This window comes from Brachycentrus maculatus, unplaced genomic scaffold (assembly GCF_059751285.1).
Source record: "Brachycentrus maculatus isolate JH-2025_06_01 unplaced genomic scaffold, ASM5975128v1 h1tg000188l, whole genome shotgun sequence".
In the NCBI taxonomy this organism is placed as follows: Eukaryota; Metazoa; Arthropoda; class Insecta; order Trichoptera; family Brachycentridae; genus Brachycentrus; species Brachycentrus maculatus.
In genome coordinates this window covers 930,149-944,535 of record NW_028280939.1, presented here as the reverse complement: position 1 = coordinate 944,535, position 14,387 = coordinate 930,149, and the positions used below count along the sequence as shown (strand labels likewise).

The 14,387-nt window shown below is 32.5% G+C and overlaps 1 protein-coding gene across 2 annotated transcripts in view; it reads left to right on the top strand.

Moving 5' to 3' along the window:
- Ser (protein serrate) overlaps positions 1 to 14,387 on the top strand; it is a 324,194-nt gene that overhangs the window by 280,455 nt on the left and 29,352 nt on the right. For both annotated transcript variants that reach the window (XM_088262737.1, XM_088262736.1), the window contains exons 8-10: positions 9,645 to 9,758; positions 10,938 to 11,144; positions 12,954 to 13,081. In XM_088262737.1, the coding sequence (XP_088118863.1) occupies positions 9,645 to 9,758; positions 10,938 to 11,144; positions 12,954 to 13,081 (449 nt within the window). The remainder of the gene's footprint in view (positions 1 to 9,644; positions 9,759 to 10,937; positions 11,145 to 12,953; positions 13,082 to 14,387) is intronic.

Genomic DNA, 14,387 nt, shown 5'->3' with positions numbered 1-14,387 from the left:
CATTTGATCAAGGTAACATTGCGTCAATACGATTCAGTGCCCTATGCACCATTGGGTGCGGATAAGGGCTAGATGATGATGATCTAAATTTAATAATTGCCTCCCGCCTTTTTTATTGTACTCAACTATACATCATTACAAAAATAAACCCCACTATTGGAATTACTCCATAGAAATTATCAAGCCTCTTTCAACGAAGCGCAGACTTTCCCGCGCTCACTGGTCCTACGCGCCACAATAATAATTCAAATTTTAATTCTAATTCCGTTTTCAAACGATGATTGTTATTCCATTTGGGAGCGGCGGGTATATAAGGCCGCGTCTCGTTAGCTTCGTTACACTCGCCGGTGACCGGCTCACATGTGGATTTAGTGCGGACACCATACGGGCTCTAATAATGGGCGCACTAATTATCCCCGCGCGGCTCGCGGCTCCCCGATATCCCACGGGCTCTAGATGTAAGAAATAACGAAATCAAAATTTATCCCGCTGCAGCTATTTTAATGAGGAGGAATTTTTAAGAGGGGACTTCCGTCGGTCCCTGAATGCGCACTGCCCGAGAAGTTACCTACTTTGTGCTGCGTGCATTCTTGCAACAAAACACTTCTTACTCTCCTGAAAAGCTTCAAGGCGGTAAAAAAGGTTTTGAATAAATTTGTATATTGTGTCCACAAACTTACAGCGTAAAAAAATCATTTGAAAATATTTATTTTCACAGAAATTTTAACGTGTCCAAATATTTGTTCGCAAATCTGGATTATTTCCAATTAGGAGTTTTTTTTTACATTATTTTGAATCTTAACATAGATGAAAATGAGTGTGGAAGTCTGTGCTTACGGCTATTAAGCTTACGCTTTTTCTTAAAATCTATTGTGACAAGTCGGCTGTCCAAACTTAAAACACAGTAAGAGACATTTTTTGTAGTACTTTTTTTGCATTTTTGGACTAAGTAGAATCTACTTAGTCCTAAAATACAAAATTAGTACTACAAAAAAATGTCTCTTACTGTGTTTCGAGTTTGGACAGCCGAAGTGTTTCGATGCATACCGCATCATTTTCAAGCACCGTATTTCAATTTATTTTGAATTAATAAAATCAAACACTAATTTTTTAAAGTCTACTAAATTGTATTTTATTATTTAACAACACATAAAAATAAAAATTTTGACAATTTTTTCGCCTTGTTATGGCATTATAAAACTTCTGTCATTGATTTCTTTGTATTTTAACACCGAACCGAAGTGAAATTTAAATTTAAAATGTATAGATATTACCACAAATTGATTGCCGAATCAATTAATGAAAAAACTTGTTTATTTTATCGAAATTTATTAATGAAAGTATATCTATACGTGCCAATATATATTTAAAAAAAATCGAAGTTTAACGATTCGAGTGTTAAGCTACCGTGCCGGAGACCCTGGATTCGTTTCGTAGTGAGATCAAAATATTTTTAATTTTTATTTTTCACTCTAATATTTATTTAATATTATCCAAGTCTGGCACCTAAGGCGCAGGTTCGATCACCTTGCCTTCATGTGAATTAAGATCAAGATATTTCTAAGCACTATATCAATAGGGTGCAGGGCTCTGTGCACCATGGAGTGCGGATAAGAACTAGAAGAAGAATTAAATAATTTATAAATTATTTATTTTACTTAAATATCTTGAAAATTTTATTAAGGATTTAACTTTTTCGTTTGAAGGATATCGCATTCTTAAAAGAGTAACTGTGCGACATGACGGGTCATTTTCCTATGAAAAATAAAACACCTATGAAATACACCTAATTACGTCACAATAAAACTAATCCTACAGCTTCACACATCTCCGTACACGTTTCTCAGGTGATTTCTTCGCCATTCTTTTTTAAATTGATAATCCTCTGAATAAATGAGTCATTAGGGAACCCAGGAGTACAGGAGTGACGTGAGGGTAAGATGGCCGTCGTGCGTGTAGCGCGCGGGGGGGGGGGAAGGGGCGCGGCGCTCCTTGAGTGGGGCCCACGTGACCAGGTAGCCCTACCAATTATCAATTACAAACAATGACGCTGCACATGGCGGCTAACGATGGCCGAATTTTCGTCTCAGGCCATAGAGGCGGTGAAAAAATGGCTGCGTGTAATGCACATCGCTTTCTCCGTAACGCGCTCTTTTCTGTAATAATTTGTCAATTTTCAAGATAAATACATACAGGCTGGTGATGCCGGTAACGACGAAACCCGATCACTGGTCAAATAAAATATATGTGGAAATAACTATATACATAGTTGTTATTTTTTATATATAATGCAGTTCCACCAAGAAATGTCAGTTCAAAACTTCAATCTAATAAACATATTATTCTTTATATATCAAGATTTTAGCAATTAGTATTTCTTCAAGGACAAATTCAAGGACTATTGACATTTTCGGCACCATCTCATATAACTAGCATCGATACTAATTTATTAAGAAGTATTTTTTTTCAAGGGATTTTTTTAGGATTTAATTTATTTATCAAACAGATTATTCTTTAATATTTCAAAGGCAGGGAAAAATTGGTTCGTACCGTTTAAAAGATTTTCGTAATCAGTATTTTTTAAATGCTTCAATTGATATTTTCGACAGAATCGCAAGAAAATCGTAATAATACCTACTAATTTAACATTAAATAGTTTTTTTTTCAATGGACTTCATTAAGATTGTTATTCTTTAATATGATATATCAAAGGTAGGAAAAAAATATTTGTAGCCTGTGAAAGATTTCAGCAATCAGTATTTTTCCAAGCACTCATATTGACATTTTCAACAGCATTATAAGAAAGTACTGTTAAAAAATACGCATTTATTATCTATCCAATTATTAATTTATTTTGCAATGGACTCAATTAGCAATTAATTAATTATAAATGGAATGTAACCCGGAGTGCCCTAGACTTTTATGCTTTTCGTCTTCTCATACCTACTGTTCCTCTTCCATTTTCTTTCCCATACATCAGTTATTTCTTTCACCTTGTAATTCTCTACGTATCCCATATGTTTCTCATTAAATATTTTCCCCTTTCTAGATCCAATAATTTGGAGTGCACGACCGATAACCTTGTGATTTCTTATTTACAATAGTTTGAAGAAGAAAAAAATGCTTTTGTTATTCACTATTAGAAAAATCATTGAACCCGATTAAAACCGTTTCTTGCTTGTCAAAATGGAGAACGCAGTACAAAGAATGCATACGTTTTACGTTTAGGCCAGGAGGGTCCAAGTTATCGCGGGAATTATCGAATTCGTTTCGAAAAATTTCGTCCACCCTGTTCCCAGTGACAAAGTAAGAAATAAACGAGTCCTGCGGTATTTTTTAATCCTCGCCTGTAATGGATGGCCTCTGTCTTACATTATAATTAGGTGCATTCATTTAGTAAGAATTAAATGTGTGTTCACGGCGGTTAGAGTCCCGATTTATCGCTTCTTCAATATCTTAGACAAGACGAATGAGGTTCGGAGTTCACTGAATGCTCGACAGTTACTTATGTTATAACTATAACTTATGAACATCCGATTGGTTTATGGCCAAACTGTTATTCGCATTTCTTTCAACCCGTATATTAACTTATTTTCCGTTAACATTTTCGCTCATTTAATTTGTTTAATACACACACAACGAAGACGATATCTTAATACCACATAACGTCTCCATCGCATCTATTATATTTTTTGCAAAAAAATTAAGAGGACAGTAATATATTTTGTATATTAAAAGCATTGATAACTTTGTGGTATGGTAATAAAACATGTATGGTAATAATATGGTATGGATTAATTTTTCGAAACCGGTAGTCACAAATAAGTGTTTATAAAAGTGGTATTACACAAAGTGCTATAAAACAATGGAAGATAAGGACAGTCATTTTTTTTTATTACTTATTTTGGATCATTCATTAAATTCACTGGCATTCGAAATGTAAACGCTCATAGGAGGGGTCTATTTTTAAATAATCCTTGTTTTTTGTATGTATTTAATTAAATTTTATATAAAATAATTCAGATACAACTTTATATTGACGTTATTATTACTTTAAAAAACTTTTTTCATATAAAGTAACTGTTAAACAGTATGATACTTAGTAAGCACGTGCATGTTTAGACGAGCGAAATAAGTGTTTGAATAAATCTTGCTTGCTATGTTGAATCAAATACTGGACTATGAGTAAAATTGATTTGGTTATCAATTAAAGGAATGTTATTTATAAGGGCCTTCAATTTAGATCGTATTTTACAAATTTAGAGCAATATTTTTTTTCTTTTACACGATTCGACTTCAGACTGTTAATACTAAGTTGATCAGTATTCGAATAAAACTCAAGTTTACCACCCCTGGTGGCAGAAGATTCTAGATTATGGGATACAACGATTTACTTACAATGGCGTTAAATCGTCATTAAATTACATTATTGCGCTATTATACATAAGTTGACGTGAGGTGAGCAGCTAAAGGATGACCCTTTTCTTGGAAAGGTCTGGCAAAGAAATAATCGGTAATAGGAACAGCCAGCGAACAAACGGTCAATAGGTAAAATGAACGGCCGGTAAAACAGGAAAACCAATTACAGCTTTTCTTTCATTTTCTTTATATTATTAATTTTAGTTTCACATTGTACAATCGTTGAAAATCAAAACATGTTGAAATTGTAAACTTGACGAAATCATTCAAAATAAATGTTCAAAAGTAATTTTAACCTTCCCACCCTGTGATATCGCTCACTCCTTTCAAGAACGTCATAAATCAAAAATCGTCAATTTTCAGTTGTGCATGTTTTCAGAATGCCCAGAAAATGTTCTATATCCCAGCAAAAGAGGCATATTTTTAACTTAATATTTACCCGCTACAGGGCAGAAAATGTTGTTTTTGCATTTTGAAGAAAATGTAATGTTTAATTATTTTTATAAATAAATTAAATATTTTTCAAATGTAGAAAAAACCTTCAGGTTTTACCTAAAAAGATTTGTTGCACAGTAAAAAGTTCAATAAGTGGCTTGATATTTATTTTTAATACATTGTGTTATATTTTTAAACTTTAAAATCGTTCTCCTGAGAAATCAAGTATTTTGATTTATGACGTTCTTGAAAGGAGTGAGCGATATGTATTTACTACAACTTGACCTTAAAAATGAGAATATCAATATAAAATATAATAGATACGGGCTCAGAAATTTTATATTCCTCCGTAATACTTTTGCGTGTTACATAAAAATATTATATTATAAAGTTATTCATTTGCAGCGACAGAAATAAATGAATTGCAAAAAAAATCGGGAATAGAATCACCAATACACAAACGTTTCTCAGAGTATGCGTGCGTGCCGTATTTTACGTACACACGCACGCGTTTTCATACTGTTTCCGACGGTCACCTTTTTGGTTGCGCACAAGTCGTCGAATGGGGCGGTCGTGTCGCTACGCTAGCTACTGTGATTTTTAGCACCGTAAGGGAAGGGTTAAAGTCATCTACACTGCGTAATGCGTTAGCTTCCCTTTGGAATCCACGCCCTGACTTGTGTATTATTTTAAAACATTTCGACCATAGATTTCATAGAAGGAATTCAAAGTAGATTTTTTTTATTTACGATATCAAATTTGAATGTGTGGATTTTTTTGTTGTAAATAAGGTTTTTTCTCAAATAAATCATTCAAGATCGTAAAAAGGGGGCAAACGTTATCAAAGACAGTTGATAATTACAGCACTTCTATGATGTGCTTTTTATAAAGTGTACATTTTTGTAAAGTTTTTATCAATTTCCCATCCGAGCATTTCTTCTCTTGTGGGTGTTGCTTTAATTGCTCGAAATTCTGTGAACCTGTAATTTAATCGCGTTCAAAGAGCGAAGGAGAATCGACCTTAAGTGATGCTCTATCCCCAGGGCGTGGGACGATTATCGCATTGCCGCGTAATGGTCGGTTAGTGCGTTTGAGTGATGACACGGTCATAAATTTTGGCGCTATTTCATGAACTGAATTCCTGACACCGAAACCGTTGGTCTACAATTATTAAAAATAAAAACACTCTAATTATAATTTTCGTCGGCAAAAAATTGTAAAGCAAAAAAAAAACATCAGAATTCTTTATTACTATGCGATATACTTTTATGAAATATGTACGTTTGAAATCTCGAGTGTTCGGGTCAAACACACCCGTTTTTAACGTTGAAATGAAAATATTGGATGATAAAAGCAGAATCGTGTCTTAGGCCAGTAATTTCAAAATAAATACTTCTAAAAATTAAAAAGTAACCTTAGATATTGAATTACCACTATAATCATTTTTTAAGGTTAAGGCCCTACAAACGTTAAATAACAACTTCATTTTCTTTAAACTCAGATAACATTTGGCGTAATCGAACTGCACTGTTTCATCTAAAAAAACTCAACTATGATAAAAGACTTGTAAAACTTCTGTAAGAAGCATAAAAATACCGACTTCAAATACAAAATCAAAACTTTCTTCAAATTTCATAAAGGAACCTAAAATACATTTCAAGTATACCTACATTGTACGCAATATTTGGACACACTAAAACATTGTGAGTAAAATTACTAGTCAAAATAAAATTGAGCAACCTGTTTTCCAATGTCTTCTAGTACGTATAATAGTTCTGGAATGATCTGGCATACATTCCATAAAGGTCTCTGACACAACTCAACCATAGATGGTGCCGAGAATTCGCATATGAAAAAGGGTGTCGATTGAAACATAAATATATCTTTCAAATTCGAGTAGTGGTTGTCAATGATGAGTAGAATGTTGATGTAACGCATTTATAACGTGATCACTTAAACCAGCATATGACAGGCCGTAAGGCCTGTAAATACACAGATTTCCATATTCTTCGTCATTTATGTAAAGATATCAATACCTACATTGTATTTCAAAAGTGTATTTGCATGTTTTTCACTCGTTTCAAAATGAACTCGAAAAGCAAATCAACTGTCACGTAAATATATACAGATATCGTGAGCTTTGAAAATACGTACAATTCATAGTAATCCCGATCATCTTTTAGGTATTTAAAACTTACTATTATTACAATGTCGGGTTGTGGTCCCGTGGTTAGTGTCGTGGACTCTTAGTCAGAGTTTCTCGGTTCGAACTCACTCTACCGCAATTTGATACCTATTTCTAATAATGAGCCGCTTAGGCTCACAGAAACAGTATGAAATGGAAATATTTTCGTAAATTATAAAAATAAAAATAAAACAAATATTTCTATTTTTAATGAAAAAAATTGTGAAATTTTATAACTGGAATAGTACAAATACTTTTTGTAACTCATTTCATGTGAATAAAAAAAATAAAAAATATAGTAGTATGACGTATAAATTTAATTTACCGCAGCTTTTCCTTGGCACGATTCTAAAAAAGCTTAGCGTATAAAACATGAATATTTTTTTTACCGCTGCGCCGATAAGCTATATGTAGCAACACTGGGATTAGATATGTCATCAAGTCGATACAAGAATGACACATTCGTTTGAAATGTGCTCCAAAATCAGGGATAACCGGCGGAATGATCCAACCGGTTTTGAAATCAGTTTATTAAAACTCATAAAAAATTGTACTAAACCAGTTAGCCAAGATGCGCGTGCGTCAGGTACGGCAGAATTATTTTTAGAATTCATATGTTTATATGTATGTATATATATATATATATATATATATATATATATATATATATATATATATATATATATATATATATATATATATATATATATATATATATATATATATATATATATATATATATATATATATATATATATATATAAACATTTGTATAGAGATAAGAGACCCATTTGCTTTTAAATTTGCAAATAGGTCTCCTATCTCCTATTTTCCATTTATCTATAACAATTCAAATATATTTTATTTATTTTTCGGCATTAATTTGAGGTAAGACATAATGATATTGTTAAAGAAAACACTTGTTTTCGACCTGAAGATGAAAGCTTAGCTTCCAAAACTAGTCGCCATAAAACAAACTCAAGTGGTAAAAAAACTAATGTTTTCTTTTATAATATAATTCAAATATAAACTTTATCGTGATTCCCTTAAAAACTCATCAGCGGATGTCAATCAGATGTAAGAATAACTATAAAAAAAATCAAGTTTTGATATACAATATTATAATAAACCAATATTAAATATATATATTTCTATGAGAGATAAGAGACCCATTTGCTACAAATAAAAATAACTAGTTTTTTTTTATTTAATGTTTATCTTAATTAAATGCCGATTTTATCACCGTTTATTCTATAACAATTAAAAAATAAACTTAATAGTAATTCCGTTAAAAGCATATCAGCGGGTGTCAATCATGAGAAAGAATAAGTTACAAAAATAATCAAGTTTTGATACATTATAATGAAGTGACATGTTTCTTTTATGCTAATTTTGCACGCACAATATACATACATACGTAATAAAAAAAAATCAATAAAAAAGTAACCCTTTCATATTCACTTAGTTCCATGTCGTAGAAGTCTTCAAATGTTATTATATTCATTACTTTTTTTTATAATACTAAATATCACCAAGTAATATATTAAGTTTTCAAATACTTTTATACGTTTACTTTATTTGGTCACCTTTTGATGTGCGAACCGCAAATAACGTTGTTCAATCGTCTGTGAAATAGTTCAGACAAGTTTACGGCAGGATAAAAACTAGTCTTGTCTAAAAATATCTGCTTCATTACATTTTAATGCATACGAGTATATGATATTATCCATTAATAATTCAACGTTGATTAGTTAAGCAAATTTAAAATAAAGGAGTAGTTATTTAAAGAATTTCAAATTAAATAATAATATAATCAATAAATTATTTAATTTCGACGAAGGAAATAAAATTGCAATTTTATGCAGGAATCAAAAAATATATATAAGTAAGTATTGAATAAATATGAGTTTTTTTTTCAAATCATTTTTTTTTGTTAACTAAATAACTGACTTCACGTTATCTCCTTTGATTCCTTTAAACAAAATGCACAATATGCATACCATAATAAAATCTTACTCAAAAAAATATAACCAGTACCTACTTTGTTTACTAAATTTAATCTTAAAATAATGTTCTTGTCATTTTTTAAATTATTTTATATATTTTTTTGTTTTTATAAAGTGTTTCAATTTTATGTTTTTGATTAGTCTAAATATCGCAATCATTATTTATTTTTAAAAAATAAACAAATAATGATTGCGAACAAATCATCTAATAAAAAGGTGGAAGTATACCATGTATATTTTATTTTAAATTTGTATAAATAGTACAAATCAATATCTTTCAAATGGATTTACATCAAGAAAAGTATTTTTCTAAACCATTATCCGCACCCGATGGTGCATAGTGCACTGCGTTATATAACCGCAGTGATAACACTTAATCGTTAACACATGAAGGAAAAATGATCGACCCTCCGCTTCAGGTACCAGTGTAGGGTAATATTGAATAATTATTAGATAAAATCACTTATATTTATTTTACCCCCCCTGGGAATCGAATCCGCGACCTCCAGTACGGTAGCCGAGCGTGCTGACCATTACACTATGGAGGCGGACAATAACTTCAGTTTAACTATTATAAATAAATGTTTATTTTGTTACAGATATCGATGAATGCGCTTCTGCACCCTGCCAAAATGGTGGCACCTGCATAGACCTGGAGAACGCGTTTCAGTGCCAATGTCCGCCATCTTGGGAAGGAGACCTCTGTCAATTTGGTACGAAATATGCATTTTATATTTTTGTCAATGTCAATAACCTATTAAAGAAAACAAACGATGATTATCAGATTCCCTAAATAAATTTTCTCTATGACTTTATTACTTTATAAAAAAAGTAATAACCTACAAAGCCTCTGCTTTTAGAGGCTTGTCTGCAGGTGGGATAGTAAGAATAGGGAAGGAAAATATGACAAGTAAACACGAACACCCCGACCAATTGAAAATAAATTTAATTTCTTATTATTTCATTTCTAATTAATTATTTAGTTTCTTTAATTTACTATGCAATTGGCGTAAATCGAACCCGCGACGCCCGTTTTGCAGTCGAGCGTCTACACAACTACGCCACAGCGCTTGTCAAATAATGTCATGTTATCAGTATTAGTATAACTAAATAACCATCATACCGCGGGGTACTTCTAGAAAATTTGGGGTGGATTTACAAACTTGTATTTATTTGGATTGGCAGTGACAGGGATATTGAAAGCTTTTAAATGTAAATTCACAGTAAAATCGAGATGCAATTTTGTTTCACATTTTTATTAAATTTCGCAACTGAGTTAAAAAAAATTGTTTTGCAAGAGGTCTGTCAGGAAGCCTAGATGCTTCTGTAGCAGATCTGGGAATGCGGTGGGACAGCTTTCAATAACCATCACAGTATAGAGTATAGAACGCCATGCCAATCTGCCAGTATAATGCATCAGTTTTATGATTTAACTTTACATTTTCCCTATAACCTTTTATTATTTTAATTATTAGAATGACAGTTTTGAAGGAAAATACCGATTACATATTTTTATTGAAATTTCCTAGCATTATTTTTTAACAGTTGTTTAGCTAATATCCGCCTCCGTAATAATAATATAATATAATATAATATTATCCGCCTCCGTAGTGCAATGGTCAGCACGGTCGGCTACCGTTTTGGAGGTCCCGGGTTCGATTCCCAGGGAGGTCAAATAAATTGAAGTGATTTTTTCACTAAAATATTTATTCCATATTACCCTGGACTGGTACCTGAAACAGAAGGCTGATCACCTTTCCTTCATGTGTTAACGATCAAGATAACGCTGCGTTTGATTGATGCAGTGCCCTATGCACCATTGGGGTGCGGGTAAGGGTTTGAATTAGTTAGTATCATGGTCTTATTTAGTTTTTTTTTTAATAACAATTTAGACGTAGACGAATGCGTGTCCGAACCTTGCATCAACGCAGTGTCCTGCGTCAACTTGGCCGGAGGATACCAGTGCCGGTGTAGAAGGGGATGGGCCGGCCGCAACTGCGATAAGAACATCAACGACTGCGTCGGGCAGTGCTTGCACGGGGCCACCTGCATAGACCTCGTCAACGATTACCACTGCGCATGTCAACCAGGATATACAGGTATTTTTTTTACATTAAATACTCATATTATTATATTATTCCTTGACATCTCATCAAAGATGAAGAAGAATATGAAAGTCTGGGCTTTTACGGGGATAACGACCGTCATAGGCTGGTTCAAGTGATCACTTTACACACGTGTAACATTCACCAATTCTACCCAGTATTGAATCACAAGAACTTCACCAGAGACGTAAAGTGAATAAATAAATAAATAAAAAAATGAAGTAAATATTGGTGAGATGTAAAGAAGCTTTGGTGAGATGTAAAGAAGCTTTTTACTAAGCAGAAACTTATACTAGTATGTGAGGTCCGAATCCTGGATTATAATCACACACATGAGAAACGCCAGAAAATACCATTTTAATTTTTATTATTTAAGCTTATAATTTGACCAGATAATTTATTTACAACATTTTGAGTATGTCCAAATACTTGTTCACAAAATCTGGATTATCTCCAATTACAGGAGTTATTTTCATATAATTCTTTGACATCTCATCAAAGATTGACATCTCATCATTCTTTGATGAGATGTCAAAGAATAATATGAAAATAACTCCTGTAATCGGAGATAATTCAGATTTTGTGAACAAGTATTTGGACACACTTAAAATGTTGTAAACTCATATTATTCTCTACTAGTTTTTTTTTGTAATCGAATAAAACAGTTCAATTTTTACCTTAAAAATAGATTTTTCTTTAAGTACTTAGATTTTTTAATATTAAAAAAAAAAACATGCATTGTATACGCCGGGGGTGATGTAAAATATTTTTCCGTAACTACAAACACAACATTCCAGACTCACCCATATGTTATTTAAAAATCCATTTCAATAATAAAATTATATAAAATCACACTATAAAAAACCCTTACCAAAACCGACCTGTACAAATTTAAATTCATTTTGTCAGAAAAATAAATATAAAATCATGGTTTTTAACCCCAGCCGTTATGTGGAAGGGCGTTTGTCTATTACACGGAATTTTACCGTCCGGCACGTCAGTTAGCGTTTTAAAACGATGACAAACGCCCTAAGTCGATGTTATCGGTATCGACGAAACCCGGTGACTGGTCAGAAAAAATATATATGGAAAAAAATTATAATTTTGTTATTTTATTAAACAGGAGTAAGAAAAAATAAAAAGCAAAAAATAATCAAATGGATATAGGTTAAAGCATGAATGGGTTTGAGAGTACGATTAAGGCAAAGATTATAGAACAAGTAATACGACCAAAAAAGGTAAATAATAAAATTCAAAACGAACAAAATAAAGTAAGTTATTAAAGTAAGTTATTCTATATTTACAACATTTTGAGTGTGTCCAAATACTTGTTCACAAATCTGGATTATCTCCAATTATAGGAGTTATTTTTCATATTATTTTTAACATCTCATCAAAGATGAAGAAGAATATGGAAGTCTGGGCATTTACGGGGCTGACGACCGTCATAGGCTGGTTTAAGTGATCACTTTACACACGTGTAACATTCACCAATTTTACCCATTATTGACAACCACACTACTCAAATTCTTGGAATCTCTATATATATGAACCAATTTAGAAACCTTGTTCTTGAATCACTAGAACTTCACTAGAAAAGTGATCACTTAAACCAGCCTATGACGGTCGTCAGCCCCGTAAATGCCCAGACTTCCATATTCTTCTTCATCTTTGATGAGATGTCAAAAAATAATATGATCTTAATCTATATGACTTTTCAATTCATAAAATTTATAATTTTTTTTAAATAATCCTTCGTTATTTAGATGTAGAATTTTTTTCAATGTTTCTTTTTGTCTGCAGGCCGTGATTGTGCGACTGACATCGACGACTGCGCTTCTAACCCTTGTCTGAACGGAGGTGAATGTGTGGATCAGGTCAACACCTATCGCTGCATATGTCCTGTCGGATATACTGGTTACCAGTGTGAGGTAAGTCGTTCATTTTTATATTTGATGAATTTTAATATGTTGAGAGGAACTCGCAAAAATCCAATTCATTAAGCAATCGGCCGTGTGGGGCCAGACTCTCCACAGTGTCTCCACGCATATTTTTCTGTAGAAAATATATTTTTATATATTTTTGAAGCCGATACCTTCAAATAGCCTTTTTTTTCAAAACCATATATTTATTTCAACTAAAAACGTATTTTTTCAATACAAAAACGGTGTTTCAAGCAAAAACATCAAATGCGTTAAATGTTTCATCAATTGATTCGGCAGTCACTTTGTGGTAAAATCTATCTATTTTTATTTAATGTTTTACTTAGTAAATACCACTATTTCTTAAAATCTATTGTGCCACGTGTTTCGATGCATTCGGTGTTTGAAAATGATGCGGAAGCATCGAAACACGTCACAGTAGATTTTAAGAAATATTGGTATTTACTAAGTAAAACATTAATCAGAAAGCGGTAACTGTTACCATGGTTTAAAGAAAATTAAGTGGTGATTTATCGTACATTATGGGCCTTAAAGACTATTTCATGAATTTAAAATCATAAATTTTGGGCCTTGGGTAATGGTGCCATTACTGCCAAGTTTACCTTTGTTTCTTACCGTAGTTTATTCTCTTTGCTACCCTGATTTTACAGGTATTAATAAAATATTATTCAACTCAATTCAAACCCTTATCTGCACCCCAATGGTGCATGGGGCACTGCATTACACAAACACAGTGTTATCTTGGTCGTTAACACACGAAGGAAAGGTGATCAGCCCTCCGCTTTTGGTACCAGTCCAGGGTAATATTAAATAAATAGTAGAGTGAACAAAATCACTTATATTTATTTGACCCCCCTGTGATCGAACCCAGGACCTCCAGAACGGTAGCCGAGCGTGCTGACCATTACGCTACGGAGGCGGAGGACAGCTGGAGGCATTTTGTTGTTTTTAATAAAATATTAAAAACAAAAACAAAACACAATGCATATGGATCAACGTCTTCAGTAATACGAGTATCAAATATAACAAAACATTAACGTGTTATTGTCGCTATTTTTGTAATGAAATATTAAAATACTCATACGTAGAGTTACCCGAGACGAAGAATGTTATGCAACATATTTATATATTTTTATGCCAGAGCTTGTATAGTATTGCTAATATATTCGGCGTTCCGTCCATCCGAAGACGTTTGATGGACAGGTTTAGTATCACCGGAGTCAGCGTTGCCTCATCCATTTTCATTTGAACTAACTTCCCAGGATATTATCAGGGCTTGGAAGTGTCGGTGGAA